The sequence below is a fragment of the Hypanus sabinus genome, chromosome 2 (genome assembly GCF_030144855.1).
Source record: "Hypanus sabinus isolate sHypSab1 chromosome 2, sHypSab1.hap1, whole genome shotgun sequence".
In the NCBI taxonomy this organism is placed as follows: domain Eukaryota; kingdom Metazoa; phylum Chordata; class Chondrichthyes; order Myliobatiformes; family Dasyatidae; genus Hypanus; species Hypanus sabinus.
This window is the reverse complement of record NC_082707.1, coordinates 72,231,216-72,256,483: the sequence shown is the minus strand read 5'-3', so window position 1 is coordinate 72,256,483 and position 25,268 is coordinate 72,231,216. Positions and strand designations below refer to the sequence as shown.

General features: G+C 38.5%; 2 protein-coding genes across 3 annotated transcripts in view; both read right to left on the bottom strand.

The window, feature by feature from the left end:
• Positions 1 to 12,431, bottom strand: part of LOC132379793 (integral membrane protein 2C-like) — a 36,131-nt gene extending 23,700 nt beyond the window's left edge. The window contains exons 1-2 of one of the 2 annotated variants that reach the window (XM_059948086.1): positions 12,316 to 12,431; positions 11,756 to 11,986 (exon numbers count right to left, since the gene is read on the bottom strand). In XM_059948086.1, the coding sequence (XP_059804069.1) occupies positions 11,756 to 11,851 (96 nt within the window). In that variant the 5' untranslated portion in view covers positions 11,852 to 11,986; positions 12,316 to 12,431. The other variant, XM_059948079.1, reaches the window with a different exon arrangement.
• A 5,369-nt stretch (positions 12,432 to 17,800) lies between these two features.
• LOC132379785 (calcium-binding protein 39) overlaps positions 17,801 to 25,268 on the bottom strand; it is a 76,901-nt gene continuing 69,433 nt past the window's right edge. Inside the window, exon 9 of the mRNA XM_059948073.1 lies at positions 17,801 to 22,312. Coding sequence (XP_059804056.1) covers positions 22,124 to 22,312 — 189 coding nt within the window. The 3' untranslated portion in view covers positions 17,801 to 22,123. The remainder of the gene's footprint in view (positions 22,313 to 25,268) is intronic.

Here is a 25,268-nt window from a genome sequence, read left to right as displayed (position 1 = left end):
CAAAACAATAGTTTTCACATCAGTTAACATAAGGTCTTCTGTTGGTTGGAGTCGACCACAGATATTGGTCCAGGTCCATATTATAATTCCTGAAGCCTTCCCCATGAGTGGGTATAGCTGCAAGGCAGTGGGGTTTTCAGTTTGAGTTTTCCTTCTCCTAGGTGAGCTGCCATTTATGGCTGACAAGCCTCATCCACCCAAAGCAACTGACTTTAAGGCACTAGTAACCCACCTTTGCCCCTTCTCCCATCAGTAAAAATGGTTTCACTGGGCTTAATAGCTAAGCCACACATGAGAACCAGGAGCTGGGCTTGACTGTCAGAGGCTATTTGAGACACATGCTCTTGGGAGCATTTTGGAGGTACCAGAAGTTTATCCCCACTACCTCCCCAGGCTACGACAACCTCAAGGAACCACATCATATAAGGCAGTGTTAATAAACCTGATTCTGAACAAAATGCCTTCTTGGTGTGCTATTAGGAAATACATTTATTATTTGAAGCATATTAAGATTAAAACAAAGAATAAATTCTCAGCTAACTGCTCATATTGAACAAGATATGAATTAATAGGTATTAATTCATGTACCATAGAAAAGCTCAGCACTCTTAAATCACAAAACAATGTAAAATACTTTTAACTGAGCTACAAATTAAGCCAAGCATGGCCAAATACACTCAGTGGCAACTTTACTAGGTACAGGAGTGGAACCTGGTGTGGCTTTCTGCTGCTACAGCTCATTCATTTCGAGGCTCAAAAAAATGTTGTGCATTCAGAGATGCTCACCACTGTTCTAACACGCGGTTACTGTAATACCCATCAGCTTGAACTGCTCTGGCTATTCTCCTCTGACCTTTGTCATTAACAAGCTGTTTTTGCCCACAAAACTGCTACTCCCTGGATGAGTTTTGGGGTTTTTTTTTTCACCATTTTCTGTAAACTCTAAACATTATTGTGTGTGAAGATCCCAGGAGATTAACAGTTTTAGAGTTACTCAGATCATCCCACCTGGCACCAACAATCACTTCCCCATCAAATTAGAACACAGTACTTCTCCAATCTGATGTTTGGTCTGAACAACAACTTAATATTTTCAAGCTTTTATGTTCCCACACTGCTGGTTAGATATTTTCATTAAGGATCAGATCTATGGGTGTACCTAATAAAGGGACTGTATATTTGCTTCATCTATGGTATGAATCAGATTGTTGAAAAAGGATTCAGAACATAGACATAATTATCAAACTTACCTACAAAAGAAATATGGCTTCCTTTTCTTACTGGTGTAAAGTTGGGGTGGCAAGGTAGTGCATTTGGTTAGCAGAATGCTTTACAATACAGGTAACCCATGTTCAAATCCCACCACTGCTTGAAAGGAGTTTTTACATTCTCAACGTGACCGCATGGGATTCCACCGTGTACCCCAGTTTCCTGCCATAGCCCAAAGACTGACTGGTCAAATCAGGGGATTGCTAGGGAGCCTATTCTGCACTGGATCTCAATAAATAAAGTTATTCATTTTTGTTGTCAATCCTGTCACCTTATATCCATGTAAATTATGAGGTCTAACATCTCCTATATACATTTCTTAAGCTCTGCTTTCTGAAATTCTAACTTTGCTGGCCGCTTGTGGGAAATATGGCAACCTATCTGCTGTTGAGAAGGAATTAATGGATGATTCATTGTTACTGCTATGGAATGTTCCTTAAACTGCCCTGTTGTTGTATAACTTGCTCTTGTTCCTGTGTGCGTTGTGTCAAATCCAACAAAAATTATCCTGCATTGTATTTGCTGCACTGTATGAAAAATGCTGAACCACCCTCTTGGCAATTACACTGCAATGTGAAAACAGCCAGTGAAACATGGGAATGATCCCATGCAACTGAAAGCAATACACCAAAGGCTTTTACAACCACATTAGATACAAGAGTTGTGACTGAAGAAAGACAATAGCTGAAGTTGCTTTGCACTACAACGCAAGGGTGTTGATAAGTGCGTCAAAAATCAAAATTACAAAAATTAGTGAAAATAGCAAAAAGAAAGCTGTCAATATTTACAAAAATATAGCTACCAGAAAAGACAATAGCTCCTTGCTATTTTTGTACAGTGAACACCTGACAGCCAATCTCTCTCTTCCACTGAGAATGATGAGCAGTGTTTATTACACACATACCAGCTCCAATTACCCACAAAGTTAACTGAAAACTACACATGAATCAGAATATGTTGCACCAAACAATGAATGTAGTTACAATCATATGACCAAATAAACAGGAGTATCTACTTAAATACAGCATACAAACAACATATCCACATTTACAAACCCCAATTACGAAAGAAATGGAAAATGGTGTATGGTGGGGAAGCACCATAAAGCCAACCCATTATAAGAATACAGTAGGGTAGGGTGGGAGACATCGAAGTGCATACACTCAGTGCAACAACACCAGCGAGAGAGAGAGAGACACAACCATGATGAAACCACACTCAGGTTGGAGACGCAACACCTTATATTCCATCTGAGTACCCTCCAACCTGATGCCATGAACATTGATTTATCAAAATTCCAGTAATTGCACCACTCCGCACACTATTTCATCCACTTTATCTCCTTACCTGCCCATCACCTCCCTCTGTGCTTCTCCCCCTTCCCTTTCTTCCATGGTCTTCTACCCTCTCTTATCAGATTCCCCCTTATCCAGCCCTGTATCTCTTTCACCAATCAACTTCCTTACTCTTCTTCACCTCTCCCTCCTCTCCTAGCTTCACCTATCACCTACCACATTCTACTTCTTCCTCCCCTGCCCCCACCTTCTTGCTTCTCGTCTTTTTACCCCAGTCCTGATAAAGGGTCTTGGCCTGAAACATCAACTGTTTATTGATTTCCATAGATGCTGCCTGGCCTGCTGTACCACTCCAGCATTTTGTGTGTTGTTAAGGCTGTATATGGTGGCATACATGTACTTTGAGAATAAAATTTACTTTGAACTTTAAATAGTTGTACTTTCTGATACTGCAGCCTAGACCAAATCCACAACCTTCTTAGTATTCAGCCTTTTTATCTGCATGTAAGGAATGAATGACACACACATGGAGCACAAAAGTAACTACCAGTTGCTGTACGATTATTCACAGCTAGTTTCAGCTCCACAATACGCCTGCTGCCTTCACTTAACTAGCTCCAATTAGTCATCAGTTGGATAGTACAATATAAACAACATCTTGTATGTTCAAAAAGCACAGATTCACCGCTGCCATTTCTGACAACAAACACATCAATGTGAAGATTACAGGTACAAATACAAACCATGAGAAATCCATAACAGATCCCAGGCAAGAACAGTTCAGCTTCAGTGACTGTTAGATACTGAATCTGGTACTTTTAAAAGGTGCACACAGCTGCAGCAATGATTTAATCTCCACTAATGAATGGAAAAGGGGAATGTTATTTAAATGTTGCAAGGCTATTAACTGCTGAGATCTGGTGATCCTTATAACAGAAATGCCATTCACCAGCTGCCATAGATGGTGGCCAGTTAACCTAGGAATCCAGACACTTCTGGGATGTGGAAGGTAACCAGAGTACTTGGAGAAAACCTCCTGCATCTCAAAAACATGCTCTGATAACAGAAAGCGAACAGTCTAATTGCAACTGCCTGCTAAGCTGTGGTTTCAGATCATCTGCTGGAACAGTAAAGCAACAATAGATAACTGCACTCCATTGGTGATGTGGTCAGGAAGTTCACAAATTACTGTGCTACTAAAAAAATAACCCAGTTCATTTTTTTCCATATTCCTGACTGAGCCTGTAAAGTACTATATAGAGTGGATAACCACACTTTAAATTACCGTCATTGCAAGATGGAACAAAAAAGAGATGTTCCTATATGAGAGAACCTTTGCACCAAGATTTCACTGGGGAACTCACAAGAAAGTAGAAAAACAATAACCTTATGGTTATTGTTTTCTCTTACTACCTTTCCTTTCAGTTTGTCCTGACGAAGGGTCTCGGCCTGAAATGTCCACAATGCTTCTCCCTATAGATGGTGCCTGGCCTGCTGCATTCCACCAGCGTTTTGTGTGTGTAACCTTAGGGTTTAAGTCAGTTGATATCAGGCTATTTCACATTTGTAATTTAACATCTCACTAAAATCTATATACACCACATCCACTATTCTAGCTTCAACAATTTGTTCAGTCAGGCTCATGAAGCTTGACCTGCCCCTCTCAAAGCAATGCTCCCTATTCCTAAGCATTTAGCGCTTCTCCAAATACTCTCAAATCCCATCTCTCAGAATCCTCTCCAATTGTTTGCCCACCACTGAAGTAAAACTCAGCATAACCATAAAATATTCAAATCAAATTAATAACCTGTAACAGTACCCCTCATCGACATGTCAGAGAAGATGCTCACTAACCTATTGTGTATCTCTTGCAATTTCTGTATTTCTGCAAACTTCGAAATATATCTGGTATATTGCAACCCTAGCATTTATTTAACATTGGAAGGAAGACCAAGGTTTGTTAATGTTTCTACCCTTGTTCAAACAAAAGTATTAACTTAATTCTAGATCAGAATCTGTGGACATAGAGAACTGGTGTTCTGCAAGGTTCGTTGCTGGGACAGCTGTTTGAATACAAAACTGGATGAAAATGGAGATAGTCTGATTACATATGATATGAAATTTGGTGAATCAGTAACAGTGAGTTAGATGGTCATAGGATACAGCAGGATATTGATCAGTTGGAAGCTTGGGCAGAAAAATGGCAGATGGAGTTTAATCCAGACAAGTGTAAGTACTGTATCTTGAGAGGTCAAAAACGATTAAGAAAACATACAGTACAACGCAGGACCCTCAGGAGTACCGATATACAGAGGGAACTTGAGATGCATGTCTATAGCTCCTTCAAAGTTGCAGCGTAATTAGGTACGGTGGTAAAGGCGGCGTATGGCATGCTTGCAATCATTGTTCTAGGCAGTGAATAAAACAGCTGTGAAGCTCTGTTGGAGTTGTAAAAGAACTTTAGATAAGCCACTTTTAGAGTACTATGCACAGTTGCAACACTACGAGAAGAACTTGGAGAATCTGAAGTGGTACAAAGTAAGTCCACCTGAACATTCACAGAACAAGAGAAAATCTGCAGATACTGGAAATCCAGCAACACACACAAAATGCTGGAGGAACTCAGCAGGCCAGCCAGTATCAATGGAAAAGAGTACAGTCGCCATTCTTGCTGAGACCCTTCATCAGGAATAGAGAAAAACACTGCCTGGATTGGAGTCTATTAAGTATAAATGGACAAACTTGGATTGTTTTCTCTAAAGTGCCAGAGGGTGATCTGACAGAAGTATATAAGATGATGAGAGGTATAGAGAGGGTAGATAGAATATTCTTCCCAGAGGAGATATATTAAATACCCAAGGCCATAAGATTGACATAAAATGAGAAATATTTTTTAAAAAGAGATTCTAAGGCAAGCACTTTTTTGAAAAATTAGTGTGCTAAGGGTCTGGAAGTAGTAGTGATATTTAAAAGACATTTAGACAAATAAGTGAACAGGTGGGGAATAGAGGGACAAAGACCATGTTGGAATTAATTAGACTGGGATTATGACTGTGGCAAACATAGATGGCCAAAGATCTTGTTCCATGTTCTATTAAATTACTATTATGCTGCAATACTTGTAAGCAAAGAAATAGCTGTAAGAATGAAATTTCAACAGCCTCAGTCTTCAAGTTCCATATAATACTGAACTATAGCAACTTTCATCTGTCAAGGCAACACATTAGGAACACAATAAAATAATTATTATAATTACATTCTGAAAAAGGAGGTGTAAGGTGCTCCTTTCCTCTGCTAGCCTGCAGATTACCCTTGGGCAAGGTGTAGCACATGCTTAGCCCCTTATCATGGTCATGTTAAACCATGGGAGCAGGTGGTGGATGGTCATATGAACAGCTGGAGCACATCACAAGACTTGGATATGCAACAACTGATGCCAGGCACCTCTGAAGAGTACTGATAATGGCTGGGGTCACCCATCTTGGAAAGACACTACCCAGACAAAGGCAATGACAAGCCACTTCTGTAGAAAAATTTGCCAAGAGCAATCAAGTTCAAAGACCATGATCACTCACAGTATGTAATGATGATAATCAAAAAGCTGCAGATGCTGCAAATCTCAAAAAAATACATGAAAATGCTGTAAAAAGTCAACAGGTCAGGTATCAATCACATGTTGAGAAAGAAACAGAGCTGTTTTCCATTCACTGATTTCATTCAAGCTGATGACCTTCCGAATGGCACCTTAACATAACCAACATTTTAAAAAATTGTTATAGTTACATGCCAGTTTATCACTTGCTCAACTCAGGAAAAAAAAATTCTATCTATAGTTGATAAATTCAAGATTGTAATACTGTAAATGTGAATAGGGTGGAGTCAAGGTATTTGCAAATTATCCTTTGATATGGTTTAATGTTTTTGCATGCTACCTGGTAGAGCTTAACTACCACCTCTCTTATTTGGACTGAGAAATTTTCACTGAAAATTAAATTTGTTCTTCTTTCTCCATGAGTATCGACACTATTTGAGTCATCCAGATGGATACAACTTTCCCAATTCCTGTATTATTCATAGTTTGATCTCTTTTGTGCTACAGTTAGTTCTTGTATTTGTTCCTGGCAACATTGACAGCCAATTATCTAATGCCCCAAAGTGAAGAGGCATTTCACATTCACCCACATTGGTGAGTCTGGAGTCACATTTAGTACAGATGAGACAAGGATGAACTAAATTCCTTCCCAAATATTAATGAAGCATATGGGTTTTGACATAACCTAATACAGATTGAAACTCCCTCATCTGGAGCTCTCAGAAACTGGGGCAGCACAGAAAATCCAGATCATGAAAACTGCTCTGATCATCTTCCTCTAAGCAACAGGACTGTTCTTTTGAAATACAGTCATCACACAAATATTGTCTGTAACCCCAGTGTCTGAGTTAGAAATATTTTCAGCTGAGACTGTAAAAATTGTACAGGAAGGTTAATTAACCACCAATTAGTAGAACCTCAGTTTTAGATCGGAGTTAATTTTCGCTGGAATTAATTAATTAGTATACATCTGTTCTACAGGTACAAAACATCTTAAGCCCACGGGAATTACTAGACCACAGAATGCCAGGATAGAGTTTCAAGACAGTTTCATAACTATCACAACTTCAGACTGACTTAGCTACCCGAACTTAAGCTCCCCATTGGGTTGTTGGGATCTGAACGGGATCAATGGCCTAGAATCCTGGCTGCTGGTGAAATACCAAAATGCTTTATATCCTCATACAGAAGCAGAGACATTCCCATTGAACATCAGCTCAGAAATGGTCTACTACACCAACTCCTAGATTAGCCCTGAAGAATTGATTTAGGTATCAACTTTCTGCACCAAACTCTGACAATCCTTCCCTCGCACTGACTCGTCTTCCACAGCATTTCAATGAACTAGATTATGATTTTCATTTTATTTAGAGACACAGCATGGGACAGGCCCTCTGGTCCTTTGAGTCACACCACCCAGCAGCCCCCTAGCCTAATAACCTATTAACCCATGTCTTTGAACTGTGAGAAGGAACTGGAGGACCAGGAGAAAACCGACACATTCCAAGGGGAGGACATACAGACTCCTCAAAGGGAACGCTAAATTTAAACTCCAGACTCCGATGCCCCAAGCTGAAATAGAGTCACGCTAACCACTACACTGCCATGGCGCACTTTTTATCCTAATATCTCCTTATGCAGCTAAGTGCAAAATTTTGTTTCACATCGATGGAGTATCTTGGAACATTTTACAACATCATTGATGCTATAGACTCAGTGGCCACTTTATTAGGTACTTGCTGTGCCTAATAAAGTGCCACTAAGTCTTTGTTCATGATCTTCTACTGTACTCCATCCACTTCAAGGTTTGACGTGCTGTGTGTTCGGAGATGTTCTTTTGCATACCAGGGTTGTAACACGTGGCTATGTGAGTTACTGTCACCATCTTGTCAGCTTGAACCAGTCTGGTCATTCACCTCTGACCTCCCACATTAGCAAGGCATTGTCAACCACATAACTACTGCTCATGGATGCTTTTTGTTTTCCACACTATTCTCTGTGAACTCTTAGAATCTGTTATGCATAAAAATTGCTGAAATGATCAAACCTCCCCATCTGGCACCACAATCATTCCACAATCACATTTCTTCCTCGTTCTTATGTTTGGTCTGAACAACGACTGAACCTCTCAACCATGTCTGCATGGTTTTATGCATTGAGTTGCTGCCACATAATTGGTGGATTATATATTTACATTAAGGAGCAGGTGTACACATGTACTGAAAAAAGACACCACTGAGGGTATATATGGGCACATCTTAATCCATCTGAATATAAGTTAATGCACATTAAAAAGCCCACTTGAGGAAATTGCTTAGTCTGTACATCATATAAAGCAAATAGATCTTCCAGAAAGTAATTTGTAATGCACTTCAGTGGCTCATGGTTAAACAATGCCTTATGTTTAAAATTTTTATGCGTATTTTCAAATAACTATATTGCCCTCTCTAATTTACATAGTTTCAGTAGATCAAATAACACTCCTCTTCTCTGCACTTCTCCAATTCTGTCCACTTGTGGCAATCTGTCAAACTTTATCTCCCGGTGAAGCACTTCTGGATATTTTAAAATTTCTATATTAACCTCAAATTCCTACTGTTCCAAGTTGTTAGCCATGACAGGAACATGTTCTGTCCTAATATCAATAGGTCAAAGATGCAGGGATCAGTTCAGAGCCCCAAGTTTTTGTGCCAGTTCTTCTTTAAAGCAGTTAAAAACACAATTTAAAAAATTATTTTTAAAGATGCAATTAGATTAGATTACATAGAAACACAGAAAACCTACAGCACCATACAGGCCCTTCAGCCCACAATGCTGTGCTGAAAATGTACTTACTTCAGAAACTACCAAGAATACCCCATAGCCATCTATTTTTCTAAGCTGCACGTACCTATCCAAGAGTCAGGGGCAGGCCCATTCCACACACTCACCACTCTCTGTGTAAAAAACTTACCCCTGACATCTCTGTACCTAGTTCCAAGCACCTTAAAACTGCACCCTCTTGTGTTAGCCATTTCAGCCCTGGGAAAAAGCCTCTGACTAACCATACTGTCAACGGTAGTTTAGTTTAGCTTTATTTATCACATATACATTGAAACATACAGTGAGATATGTCATTTGCATCAATGACCAACATAATCCGAGGATTGTGCTGGGGGCAGCTTGCAAGTATTACCATGCTTCTGATGCCAAAGTAGCATGCCCACACCTTACTAACCCTAACCTCTACATCTTTGTAATGTGGATGGAAACTGAATCACAGGGAGAATGTACAAACTCCTTACAGGTAACAGGTGGAATTGAATTCACATCACTGGTTCTGGAAAGTATTATGCTAACCACTACAAAAACTGTTTAGTTTATGATTACAGATGAAAAAAATCTTAAGTCAGCATTTTTTCCTAATATATTTGTTGTCCTCTAGTCATCTTCTAAAATCTGAAGGAAAAAAAAACCAGTGCATAATGTTTCAGGAGAAATTGTGAAGACAGGAAATGAAATTTTGTGTCATAGAGATGTGATGAAATGTTATATTCTGTCTGTTATGGGATGGATCACAGAATAATGATCCACTATTTCAGCAAATGATTTAAATTAACTAAAATCAGTATATATTTTTTAAATATTAGTAGCCATTCAATTCAATTATGGTTGATCATTCATCCCATTCTTGTTCCCTCCATATACTTCTTGATGCCTTGTCTGTTTGTATTTAAGAAGACAGGATATCTTCTTAAATATCCTCAGTTATTCAAACTCCACATCCTTCTATAGGATCACCAACATCCATGAACATGCATCTCAGTCCTAAATCTCATACCCTATATCCTGGAACTGTGACTCCTGGTTCAGATGCTCCACCCAAGGGAATTACTCCTCTATGCATCTGGTCTCCTAAACCCTATCAGGATGCTGCATTTACAATGAGATTTTCTCTTGTTCGTGTAAACCAGGATATATATCCCTATTCAACCCAATCGCTCCTCAGCCAGGTGAACTTCAGCTACACCTGATCAGGGTTTGCATTGTTTCTTCTAGGATTCCATTGCTCCTGGATACTTTTAGCACTGTACCTCAAAACTGAAATAGTAGTTACATTTTCATTATGGTGTGAACCATGATCAAACTTGCAGAAGATTGTTTTAAATGCCAGAAACAATCATCTTTCAATGTTTTAACTCTCTGATAAATTACTAAAAATTTCAGAATGTAGATACGATATACTGTACAACTTCAGGCAAAGCAACTGGAAAACATTACATTTGTAATTATTTTAAGTGAAGAGGAATAGATAAAGTGGACAGCCAGTGCTTCTTCCCCAGGGCACCACTGCTCAATACAAGAGGACATGGCTTTAAGGTAAGGGGTGGGAAGTTCAAGGGGGATATTAGAGGAAGGTTTTTCCACTCAGAGAGTGGTTGGTACGTGGAATGCACTGCCCGAGTCTGTGGTGGAGGCAGATACACTAGTGAAATTTAAGAACTACCAGACAGGAATATGGAGGAATTTAAGGTGGGGGGATATATGGGAGGCAGGAGTTAAGGGTCGGCACAACATTGTAGGCTGAAGGGCCTATGCTGTACTATTCTATGTTCTATGATTTAAGTCAATCAGCAAGTCATAATATAATATGCATAGACATAAATTACAGTACTGAAAACAAAGATCTTTATTTTATTTACCATAAAAACACAAGCCCCAATGTGCATTTTGTTTAGAGAAATCACCTGTAAATTAATACACAGAAGAAATTAAATCACTAGAGAATATCTTGCTTTTCAGCTAGGATTTTACGTGTTATGCAATGGAGGAGTTTTGCAATAAAGGTAAGAAAAAAAATATGAGCACTATGAACTGTAGTTAAATGTGTCAACTTTATCTGTGTAATTAAGCATTAACAAGTAGTGGCAGATTAACAAAATGCAAGATGCACAGGGTATGAACGTCCTGTCGGAACAATTTTATTTATGAAGCCCTGCTTTCCATCTGCATTCCTTTGTGAAACACCCTTCACTCGCCCACACGCCCCCCTCCCCGTGCTTTCTCAGTCTCCTGTTTTAACAAAGCTTCCTGTCTGAACATACACGAGGAAGTCTGCAGATGCTGGAAATTCGAACAACACACACAAAATGCTGGTGGAACACAATAGGCCAGGCAGCATCTTCTCTTTATAGATGCTGCCTGGCCTGCTGTGTTCCACCAGCATTTTGTGTGTGTTGCTTCCTGTCTGAAACTTGGTTTTCAGTACCTCCTACCGTATTTTATAAACATTGCCGTTCCTTTCCACGGTAATGTAACCAATTTAAAAAAAACAGCTCTTGAGACAACGCTATTAACCACCCGCAGAGGAGACGTTAATGAATTATAAATAGCGAGCGCAAAAATTATAAACAACTCTTTTAAGATACAATAAATCCAATGTAATTTCTGGCACGTTCTTGGTTTCAATATACCAAGAATGTTAGTTCGTCAGGTACACAGTAGTAATTTCCCAAAGCTAAAACAACCTCTAACAAAACAATATGCATGTTAATTATATGTGAATTTAAGAAATCGACACTGCTTACATGTAATTGAGCAGAAATTAAAATTAACTTACGTCAGCTTGAGGGATAAGAATTTCGGTTTTATCCGCTTCGCCTTCCGCTTTTTCTGTCTTCTGCCCCAGAGAGCTGGACAGTGAGATCTTCACCATTTTGTGGGAAAATATTGAACTCACTCTCACTCAGCTTTGCAAATAAAACCAAATAAAAAAAATGTCGCCAGCTATCCCGCTTCCTGTGTCTGATCTGACCCTTCGGTTTCCGGAAGTTTCGGGATATGCGTGCGTCTGTTGTGTGGAAAGGGAAGGCCTTTGAATTTATTTTCGTAGGCAATCAAGCGAGAGCTTTTATAAAGGAAAATATAACGTTCACTTATGCTAAACGACAAAGTTACAGACCAGGAATAACTGACAAATCTTTGAGCCCACCCGTCCTCATGAATTCTTTATTAATGAATTCTTCATCGGGCTCAAGGTACCTGATAAAGAATTAATCGAGTCATACAGCACAGAAAAATAAGCTCTTCAGACACTGACGCCAATTCCGGCCATCAATAACGATATGAAACCCATCTACTATCCCCGTGTCTGCAGGCTTAAAATGTTAAAGTCCCTACCTATTCCACCTATTAATGTAGAACATCCCAGATGAGTCTTCCTCCGAGTGGGAAAAAGTTCTTCCTCAAATCCACTCCAAACCTATGCCCTCTACTGTTAGATACCGTCACTACGGAGACATGTTTCCTACTACCAACCCGACTTATAGCAACAGAATTAGGCCATTTCATCATGGCTGAACCACTTCCTCTCAGCCCCAGTCTCCTGCCTTATAGCCCATATAGGTTTTTATTCCTCCCTCAGGATCCACACAGCCTCTTCCACTCCTTCTCATAACTGTAAATCTTAATTGCAGGCAACAACCTAGTGAACCTTTCCTGTAAATGTGACCAGAACCATACACAGTCCAGCTGAGGTTTAGCCAATCTTTTATAGAGCTGAGGCAGCTCCCTGCTCTGATAGTCCATGCCCCAGAGCATGGTGCAGCCAAATTCATGGATCCTTGAACCTCTGCGTTGTTTCTCAATACTCCCAAGAGACCGGCCATTTATTGTTTATTGGATATGAGCCCTCTAAAGTGCATCCCCTCACACTGAGCAGGATTAAATTCTACCTGTCAGATCTACAGATCTTAACAACTAATCAATACCATCCCATTGCCTGTAACTATGCTCCTCACAATCAATATTATCAATTTTATATCATCTGCAAACTTACTGATCATATCTTCTACATTCATATTCAAATTGTTAATATATATAGCAAACAGGAAAGGTCCCTGCACTGATCTGTTGTACAGCTCTGGTTACAAATTTTCAATTCCAGAACAACCTCCAACATTATTCTTTGCTTTCTAGCATGAACCAGTTTTGATCTAATTTGCTAATTTGCTCTGGGTTCTCATAGGCTCTAATTATTTTTGGACCACTTGTCCACCTGGAACTTTATCAAAGGCCTTATTGAACTCCATATAGATTGCATCAACAGCATTGTCCTCATCAATAGATTTTGTTACCTCTTTATCTGACAAAAATTGTCGATTAACTCCTGCCTTTCCAGATTCAGATTAATCCCATCCTTTAGAATTAATTCTAATAATTTCTGCACCACTAACATTAGACTCACAGGGCCTCAAACAGTCCTTCTAGGTGAGGTAACATTTCACTTGCAAATCTCTGCAGTTATCTATTCCATTCAGTGCAGCCTCCTCCACATTGAGGCCCATTGTAAATTTGGGGAGCCACTTGGTCAAGCACATCTGCTCCATCTGGCAGAAGTGAAACTTCCTGATGGGCAAACATTTTAATTCCAATTCTCATTCTGGTTCCGACATAACTATCTATGGCCTCTTCCTGAGCCAAGATGAGGCCATCCTCAGGGTGGAGGAGCAATATCTTATATTCTGTCTTGGGTAGCCTCCAACCTAATAGACTGAATATTGATTTCTCCTTCTAGTAAAAAGAAAACTCTCCTCCCTTCCTTTTCCTACACTGGCCTCTTAATTCTTCACACCTGCCCATCACCTCCCCCTCACTTCCCCCTTGGTCCCCTCCTCCTTCCCTTTCTCCTATGGTCCATTCTCCTCAATCAGATTCCTTCTCTTTCCAACCCACCTGGCTTCACCCATTTCCTAGCTACCCTCCTTCCTCTCCCCCCACCTTTTCATTTTGGCATCTTCCCCTTCCTTTTCAGTCCTGATGAAGGGTCCCAGCCTAAAACGTCGAATGTTCGTTCATTTCCGTAGATGCTGCCTGGCCTGCTAAGTTCCTCCAGCATTTTGTCGGTGTTGCAACTCCAGACTTCCTTGGGTTTTAGATTTTTAATCAGCTGGTTTATCCCTGCTGCTTTTCTCAAATACATTTGCTGTCCCCTAGTTATCTTGCAACACACCCTGTGATTAGCAAATATTTTGCCTGTCAAACCCCCAGCAGTCTGCTCCTTTGCTTCCCATATCATCTTGAGAAACATTTCAAGAGGCACTGGAAGCTTATCAACCTTTGAGCCAACTAAGTCATCTAAAGCCCTTTTTATAATCACAATATGTTGTAGAGTTCTGTGTTCCATCCCCCCTCTCCCCAGGTTCTGTAGCTACAATTGTCTTCTCTTTGGTGAACTCAGATGCAAAGTATAATTTAAGAGCTCACATACATCCTCTGGCTCCATGAATGATTGTCATTTTGGTCCCTCATGAGTCCTACTCATTCCCTGGTTACCCACTTGTCCTTAATACACTTGTAAAATACTTTTGGATTTTCTTTACTCTTAATCATCAGTGATATTTCATGGCCCTTCTTTGCCCTCCAAATTTCTTTTTATATTATGTCCCCTAAAGATTTTATACTCCAAAAGGCCTCCCCATTTTCAATTTTCTATATCTGCTATATGCTTCTTTTATTTCTTTTCTCTTCCTCAGAATCCATTGTTTGACAAAATTCCCTTAACTGATTCATTTTAAAATAAACTCTGTAAATCCAAGTTGATATATAATGTTGATGTGGAAACCAGGCTGGTATTGCAGTTAAAAGCATTCAGAAACTTTTCTAACCATGGCTAGAAAAGTTAATGTACCATAGACTGGATGCCAACCTGCAATACAAACCTACTGAACTATATAAAAACAATTAGATAACTTACAGTTAATGATCGTCCTTCAACAGATCTAAAACTCTGCACTCTTACTCCATCTAGTTGTGACAAGTGGTCTGGATAATTAAACAGCTAACAAGATGAGTTCACTCCAAGAAAATCCCCTTTCTCAATAACATCAAGACAAATTCAAACTTTTATAATCCTTTTCAGCCAGTAATGAGTTGCAGGTGATCCATCTCAGCTCCTGCCCAAGATCCTTGCCATCACAGAAGCCAGGTTCAGCCAATTTGATTCACTGCATCTGACGTAAAGCAATGGCTGACAGCACAAAATACCACAAAAGGCAAAGGGGCAAGGCAACATCTCAGCAGTAGTAATAATGATGTGCATTCCAAATGTAACTGCAACACTAGCTGAGCTCCAGAAAACAACAATGTAGAAAATATGTTTGGTCCACTAAATGTAAGGACAAATTCAATCCGGCGTATTACCCTCACTAAATCTATTCGTAATCTTCAACAAAGTAATGCAAGGTGTCTTTGATAGTGCCAATTGTACTGCTTAGTTTGAATTGTGCAAGGGCTACTCAGCTCCTGATGTTTTTACTGCTTTGTCATAAATATAACTGAACTATTGTCCAGAGGTGAGCTGAGAATGACAGTTTGATTCACAATTGCTAGAATGTGCTGTTTTGAAGCCAGAATCAGAATTGCTGGCAAATATCCTGAACTTTGTCTTTGTGGCAGCAGCACAATGTAATTCATAATAAAAAGAAAAGAATATGTGAACTACAGTAAATATATATTAAGTAGCTTAAAATGAAGTTAATGTCCAAAAAAGTGGTAATATTTCATCATTTGGTGTTATACCTTGTCCAAAAGAAAATGATTGTTTATTAGTCAGTTATCCCAATCCCAGGATTCAAAACGCTTGTCCTAGTTCAAGACATCCAACTACGTTTTTAAGAGTAATTGCAGATGGACAATTAAATGTTGTTTCAGCCTGTGAAGTCCACAACAATGAATGAACAATAAAAACATACTATAGGAATTCATGCGGGCAGTGTCTTCGGCCCAAGTATTTTCAGCTGTTGCATCAATGACCTTCCATTATAAAGCCAGAAGTGAGATTGCTCATTTCTATTGATAACTTTTCAGAAAGCTAACCCATCCACACCTCCATTCCCGGAATACTGTTGCTACAACATACACCATCAACAAAATGCACAAGATGTTCTTGCCCTGACTACTTCAACAGTACTTCCTCAATCCTGATCTTTAACAGAAGGATAAGGTGTTAAGAGATACATGGGAACTACCGCACCGGCAAGTTCGTTCTAGGTGGCACATCAAATAGTCTTGAGAATGTGTTACACTTCCATCCTGGATTGTTCAGTTTACACTGACACAAACTGGAAGGACCTTCACTGAAGCAGTTCAACATGATAGCATCCCCACTACTTGAGTGGTTAGATGACCTTGCCAGTTGCAACCACATCTCAATGATTTTTAAAAATAGTGTGACATGCATTATTTCCTATATCAGAGGGATGCTACAGTTGTGCAGGGAATGCCACAGAACAGGAAACCTGGTGTTAATCAAAACTGACCACCATGGACTAAGCCAAAAGATTTAGTGAATGTGATATTTTGTTTATCTTCATAGACAGCCCCTAATATTGAAAATGACTTGCTTCCTCTTCAGTTCTATAGTGTCTAAGATCACTAATGAGTTGATGTGGGAACTGCAAATGGACCAGGTGGTGCCCGGAGGGTTGAGTAGTTTGTAAGAAGGTGCACTCTGCTGCCCTTTGAACCCTTTGGAAATTCAAAGTAGGTACATATAGATTTCACATCATTGAGACAATGGGTCAAATTGTCCTGGAAACAGAGATTGATAATGAAAAGCCTTGTATTAATGCACAGTAGACTTAAGGGAAGGTATTTCCAAAACTCAGTCTATTTTACAGCAGTGTTGTGATCTGAGAAAGGTCATCTACCCAAAGTAAATTATACAAGGTGTTTATCTATCCTAACAACACCCCTGACTGACATATTCACCTATTTCGGAAAGCACAGAGATAGTCATGTTGCTCAAAACCTGGAGTCTCACATAGGACATACCAGGTAAGGGTTTCTATTACCATCCACAGATATGACCTGTGATCTGCTGAGTTCCCCTAACATTTATGTTGTTGAATGACTTAAGATTGGTAGATTTCTTTCCCACATAAATAGAACTTTTTTTTAAAGAATTTCATTTACAATTATTAATGTTGTTTATTTCATCCAGATTTAATGATTCTTACTGAAATCCAGTTATACCAGAGAGAAATCTGTTTTAAAACCAGATAATTCTAGGAATTTTTATTTTGTTGGCTATTCATAAAATATGACAAAGTGTAAAATGTGACAGAAGTTGGATAAGATTTTAATTAATTTTTAATTAAAACTATCACAGCACCATGGTTTCAATAAAACTAGTGGTCCAGAGTTAAAAGATAACACCATCACAAAATACTGTGAACAAATAAATTTGTAGAAAAAGCTGAGATGATTAATTATATGAAACTGGAAGAAATTTAATCCTTTATTTTAAAAAGGGACCATAGAAGAGAAATGAGGCAAGACAGACATGACCGATGCAGAATTCAGTCTTGTTTCTCAAAAGATTTTAATTCTTAATTCCTTGAAAATAAAACCAGAAAAATCCCTTAGTAATGAATTGGCAAATGTTGTGGAGTAAAGTAAATGACCAATGTCAACATCATTTTAGTTTACTATAAAACAAGTCCTTGAATAATTAAATAACATTATTTTGATACAAGGACCTCTCGATAATAAATGGATCTGCAAACTCGCAAATGGAATTGCAGTTATGCAGGATTAAGTAATTAAACAAGATTAAAAGAATATAAATCCAAGAACAAAATAAAAACATAAGGCCAAAGGAAAATAATAGTCAATATATATTTACTATATATGAGGACAGTTGAATTATACAATGAAAATAAGAACCATAAAATTAAAGACTTTTAACAGAGGTATTTTTATGGTCCAACAGCAGCCCTCCCTTGGTCAACAGAAAACAAATGTTCTGGAGAAGTAGTAATGTGGTCACTGCCTCTCAGGAAGGATGTGATATCCCGAGAGGGTGTGCAAAGTATATTTACAAGGATAAAGTGCAAGGGTTTACATTAGAATTTGCAAGTGAAATGAAACTTGGTGAAATTGGAGATGGGAGGCAGATTATCAAAAGATTTAGGAGGGTATAGCCCAGTTGAAAATGGGTGGAACATTGGTAGATGGTGTTTAACCTGTACAGCCTGTGTTCAGCCCATTACCTTCCACTCCATGTACTATCTATCCAAAAGTCTATTAAATATTGCAACTGTACCTGTCACAATTGTTTCATCATTCCAGTTACTCACTACCCTCTATGTAGTGCCCTTTTAAACCTCTTTGCTCTCATCTTACATCTGTGCCCTCCAGTTTGGGGCTCCCCAGTCTTGTGGAAAAGACTATGACCATTCTCCTCATAACATAACTCTCAGGACACTCGTCATTCTCCTGCACTCCAGGGAATAAAGATCTAGAGTGCCCAGCCTCTTACTATAAACACAGGCTCTCTGGTCCGGGAAGCAACCTCATAGATCTCTCTTGTACCTTCTCTCTACTTTGATAATGTCTTTCCCATAATAGGGAGGACCAAAATTGTACACAATATTTCAGTACAGCCTCATTGACATCTTGTATAACTGCAAGATAGTGTCCTTACTCTTAAACTCCATGTCCAGAATGAATGTCACATGTTAAATGCCTTCCTCACCATCCTGTCAACTTGTGCAGCCACTTTTATCTAATTGTGCACTTATATTCTGATGTCCCTCTGCTCCACAACACTCATCAGTACCCTGACATTCACTTTACATAACTACGGTTCAAAATTTTCCTTGGAACTGAGCCAATAAATGAATTCTGGCTGGTGTTATACATTTTGTAAAAGAGTTTATATCTAAATAAATGTCAGTAATACAAACCTTCTATCATACAGATGTAAAAATGTTGACTTAAATGCCATGGCTTGTAAGGAGTTTAAAAAGTAATTGGGTATAATGCATTTTGCATTTTTCAAAACAATGATTTGAGAAAAAGAAAAAAAAACATTCTGCTCATCATCAACGGAAATACGGAATATTCAATTCCAGTCTTCAGCATCCAAGATCAAGAACTCTTCTGGGTCATGTGTGAAGTTGGTGCACCATGTTGAGCCAAAGCAAATGGCCACAGAAAGGAGGCAATCTTTATTTTGCTGAAGGAAATTGACTGTTTGCAAGAGGCATAAAATTGAGAGAAATATTAGATATGCAAAACTGTTGAATACCAACTTCAACATTCAAAATTATACCTTACACGACTATTACATTTTCCACACACCAATCTGCTTTAAGTGTAAAATCAAAACACTGAAACATTGCATGTTTAATCAAAATTTATTTGTATCCTTAGGGTGTGATGTTTTGATGTTAAACAATGGTTTCTAATGAGACAGGACATGTTTAGAAAGATTTACTATTGTAAATCAGTTCTAATTGTTCAAAAATTGTGCTCACATCCTGCAGAAATATCTTTGGAGGGCAGTTTCACAAATACTTCAAGATTCCAGCGCAACAGCTTGATATAATTGATTATTTCAGCATTATTCCAATATACATATGGCTAACCTGCATCAGCTTATGAATGTTTTAACCAGACTCATGCTATCTTAAGTGCGCATATATTGAGCATCATTCTAATGTGAATTCATGCTTTCATTTACAACCCAATTGTGATATGGACTGCACAGCAAGTTATTACTCATTAATGCCTGGCTTCCAATTCTTTACAATGACAGACTTGCAAAATAGCTTTTCACTGAGTTATTTTATGCAGCCATCAAATAACAAGTAATCCCTATGGATATTTCTAATAAAACAAGTTTCCAAATACATTGATTGATGGCTGTACACATAACTTTAAAAAGTCTGTACTTGTGAATTGAAGTGTATACGCAACACTGAAAGCAATCGTAAGTGTCCAGGAGTAAACTATAATCAATATTAACAACCAAGTTTCAAGCAAGGCGTAGATTAACTCCTCCCAGCCACTGACAAAACATGCATTATATCCATCCTGAAATTGAAGTGTCAAAAGTGTAAGTATTAAATGGACAATCAAATAATCTAGTTCTGCCAGTAACTCCACAGGAATTTAAAATATTGACTAATTGTGTTATGGCTAAATTCACATTAGTGACTTCAAATACAATATTTCTAGTATCAGTAGTACAAGATCACTCGGTCTATCATGAAATTGTCATGAGGTGGAAAAGAATAGACAAATTCATGGTAGTTTTGGAAATGTTTTAAAACTACTTTTTGGCATGATCAGTTTATATTGGCTTTAGATCTGGTGTGCAACATTTACTAAATAACCATTTCAGTACATCCCAACAGAAAACATTGTAGCAAGGATGTTTGTAAAATCGCACCAACTTCTTTCGGGTATCTTCTTCTACTTCCAAGCTTATAAAAGTGGAAAACCTGTTGCCCTGGAATCTAAAAGCCAACACACATTTAATACAAGGGCTGAGAGTTTAAAACTGGTATGGAAAGAAAATAAAATTATACTACAACCTTATTTAGTGAGCTTTTATTAAGGACAAACAAAGAACTTTTCTGCAGGATTATTTAGCCAATTTTAAATGAAATCCCAATTTTAGTATCTGAATATGTGGGGTTCACTGCTAGTGAAGATAAATCCAGTTTTTTTTTTGCAAGGTGTGGGTGGAGTGTGGTTGCATCCAGTTTATACGATAGCCTATTCTGATCACGGCAGCTTTTTAGCAGATAGCTTAAGTATGGAATTTTTTTTGAGTGCTGTTCTACTACAAATATTAAATCAGCAATTTCATGGGATCAGCAGAAATATTCAAATTACATACCAGCATTCATATGCAAAACTCAATATTAAGTAAATAGTTAGACTAATACAATAACATTCCTCCACTGTACAAAATTATTTTTAGAACTGAGCGGTCTACGAGTTATGTACAAGGAACTGGCAAATCCCTCCAATGAAGTGCAGAGTTGCAATGCTAACTCCGAAACAGAAAATAGTTTTAATTAAAATTAACATGGCTAAAACATGTTTGAATGCATCTATTGTCAATTTTTGAAAATCAAATTGCCTGCAAAAGTCTATAAACTAATGAAATGTGTATGTACATTATTCTCCCTGTAAGAACAACTCTTATCCAACAAATTAATTCTCCTCAAAAGTTGAATACATTCAGGGAGACAATCATATCCCAGGGTGGGCTGGAATAGGGTTGGAAGGGAGGAATACTTTTCAGATCTACAGTTCTTTGCCAGGATTATAAATTGTGTACAACTATGGAAAGAAATCCTGCTGGCAAACACTACATTCTGTAATCTGTGTATGCGGCATTAGGGTGGGGGCATTGGAGGGTGGTAGTAGTATTTCATGGATCAATTTCTTCACCAATAAATTCCCTGGTTTAGAAGTGTTCTTGGTAGAACACACTATTCACTAGGAAAGCACCAGGAAAATATCTGTGCCACAATTCTGTGAGCCAGATTGCCCTATGGCCATCACACATTACATTGCATCCCAGAAAGTTATGAGTTAAATTCGCTCCTCAACCCACAATAGGTTTGAGTTCACTTTAAATCATTGTGAGCAAATGCTATTAAATGATTTCAGAAAACAGATCATAGAAAAATGTTCCCAACTAAATTAAATCACAAGTAATTCACCAAGTTCAAAAAGAAAAATAAACAGCATGGATATCCAACACTAACTCTTATGACTGTGGCGTGGGACCTTAACTGTTAGTACAGATCAAATCCTTCAGAAATTTACACAGTTGCCTAATGGATTAAAAACTAGGCATACATTCTTGGTTTTACTGTTGTTAACCTTTATCAACCATTCTAATTTCCTAACTTCTAACAAACTAAATTCCCCTTCACCAACACTTAACCATAAGACAGTGCGTTTGTATCATTTCAATGACAAGAAACTCCAGAGAAAGTCCATGTTGTGCTCTAATGCGCAGGAAAGCAGCAGCTAAAATTCATCTTTGACTTCAAAACAAAAAAAAAACAAAAACCGTTCACGGGACAGCAGATTAGCAGTAATCCTTAAGAATCGAATAAGGGTGCTTGATGTTCAGTTATAGACAGCAGTTGCTTAAGTTCTGTTTCATAACATTGCTTTAAGATTCCTGGGGTGCCGGTCTCTTTAGATCTCGGATCTGTTTGACCAAGTAAGTCTTCTCATCATTGAATTGTTCATCTTCGGTCCTGTCATTCTGGAACTTGCTGAGAAACTCAATGAGTTTAGTCTGGTTTTTCAGCAAGATATCCAGAATAGGCTGAGTCTTATTTGGATTGGCCACAAACACCTAAAGAGAATAAATTAGATCTTTGCATTAACATTTTTCAAAGAAATTGCTGAATATATTTAGCTACTAACCTTACTTCAACCAATCTGTCATTGACACACAATATTAATCTCATCTACTTTTTTAATTCGCAAACTAAATTTCTTATTCAATAACATTGGGAGTTCAAGGGCTTAATCATTCTTTGCCAACAGAATAATTAAACTAGTTGATGATTGATACCAGACATTCAGTTAATGTGTAATTTTTGTCTATCTTTAAACAAATACGTATAATACATTGGCTCTTACATCTAAATGTTTCGTGTGATATCATACTTTACTACCCAGTGCAACTGGCAGAGCGCAATACTGGATGGAGAGTGAAAAGGTAATCCACTTGCACTCATTGCTTGGTTCAGTGGAAAGACTGCAGTTGCACTTCATTGAGCTTTGCTGCCATACACTAAGGAAGAAATATAGGGCAAGATGTCCACAGCAGTGTTTACCTCAAGCTAAGCTTGGCAGAATCTGATACACATGCTCTAAACCCAGATCTAAACCACAAGCAGTGCTCTTAACATTTTAATCCACTTATTCAATCCAGTAAGATGACCTGAACTGTAGCAGTGATGAGCCCTCAGCAAGAAAAGCATTTAATTCCCAGTGGACTAAAAATAACCAAGTTCTGTCCAGTAATGCCAGGAAAATTCAAGATGATTGCACTGAACTTTTCAAGCAGGCTAGAAAGCTTGAAAGCTTGAAGAACTTGACAGTACAAGCACAGGCTCCTCTCTGAACCCCTACAAATTGGTAATGTCACCAGAAGTTTACATATCAGCAAATAGAGGATAAGATGTCAGCTTCTGTCCCCAACACACTTTTGGAGTAGTAAATATCAGAATTGTCAAAGAGTGGGCCATAATTAAAGTTAACAGATTGTACGGAAACTGCAGATAGTGTTGAGCACGGAGTCAGAGAAATGTGCCAGTATCCAAAGACACAAGTGTTAAGCAGTAAAGATACAAAGCGTAGAGGGAATAATGGCATATAGTAGTTTGTAGTATTACATAGCACAGTCTGTATTTCATATAACCTGCCAATTTTGTTTTGTAGTTTGTGGTTTATTTTGTTGTGTTTGAATGGTTTTAATAATTACTGGTCTAAGCCTCAACTACTATTACCTCATCAAGATGGGTTTAGACCAGGACATAACCAAACTACCAACCCCAGTCAGTGATTTAAAACAAGCCACCAAATCCAGAGACTCGGAAACAGTAACCTGTATGTATTATTCAATCCCAAACCCAAGAGTTAAATTCAGTAATGTTAAATAATTACCATCAGTTTCAAGCTACTCATTTTAACGCAAAGTCTAAAGATGTGTTTTTGATTTAAACAAAAGAGATTATGGAGAGCTGGCATTTTCCCTCAAATCCAGAGGATTGACTCAAACTTAAACATAAGAAAAAGGAGGAGCAGGCCATCTGGCACTTGAGCCTGCTCCGCCATTTAATAAGATAATGGCTGATTTTGCCGTGGACTCTTCTCCATCTACCTGCCTTTTCCCCATAACCCTCAATTCCCTTGCTATGTAACAACCAATCCAACCTTGACTTAAATAGATTTACTGAGATAGCCTCCACTGCTTCATTGGGCAGAGATTTCCACAAATTCACCACTCTGAGAAAAGCAGTTCCTCATCTCCATCCTAAATTTATTCTCCCAAATCTTGAGGGTATGTACCCTACCTAGTTCTAGTCTCACCTACCAGCGGAAACAACTTTCCTGCCTCTATCTTATCTCTTTCATAATTTTATGTTTCTCTAAGATCTCCTCTCATCCTTCTAAATTCCAATGAGTACAGTCCCAGGTGACTCAATCTCTCCTCATAGTCTAACCCCCTCATCTCTGGAATCAACCAGGTGAACCTTCTCTGCACCACCTCCAAAGCCAGTACATGCTTCCACAAGTAAGGAGACCAGAACTGCACACAAGTACTCCAGATGTGGCCTCACCAGTACCCTGCAGAGTTGTAACATAACCTCCCTGCTTTTAAATTCAATCCCTCTAGCAATGAAGGGCAACATTTCATTTGCCTTCTTGATAGCCTGTTCCACCTGCAAACCAACCTTTTATGATTCATGCACAAGCAATCCTACGTCCTTCTGCACAGAACCATACTGCAATCGTTTACCATTTAAATAATCCAATCTTTCATTTTTTCCTTGCAAAGTGAATGATCTCAGATTTACCAACGTTGTACTCCATCTGCCAGACTCTTGCCCATGAACTTAATCTATCCCTCTCTGCAGACTCTCTATATTTTCTGCATAATTTGCTTTTCGCTCAATTTAGCATCATCAGCAAACTTAGATACACTACATTCTGTCCCCTCTTCTAGATTGTTAATGTATATAGTGAACAGTTGCAGGCCCCGCACCAACCCCTGTGGCACACTGGTCACCACTGATTGTCAACTGGAGAAACACCCATGTATCCTAACTGTTTTCTATTGGTTAACCAATCCTCTATCCATGGCAATACATCACCCCCAACTCAATGCAACCTTATTTTATGGATAAGTCTTTTATGTTGCACCTTAGCAAACATTTTCTGGAAATCCAAGTAAATAATATCATCTGTTCCTCTCTATCCACTGCACTCCTTATATTCTCAAAGAACTCCTGTAACCTTGTCAAATAGGACCCACCTTTGCTGAATCCATGCTGCATCTGCCTCATGGTTCCATTTCTTTCCAGATGCCTCGCTATTTCTTCTTTAATAATAGCATTAAGCATTTTCCCAACTACAGATGTTAAACTAACTAGCCTATAGTTGCCTGTCTTTTGCCTACATCCTTTTTTGAACAGTGGCTTGACATTCACCTTCTTCCAATCTGCCAGGACCTGCCCAGGGTCCAGAGAATTTTGGTAAATTATTGCCAAAGCCTCAACTATAACCTCTGCCATCTCTTT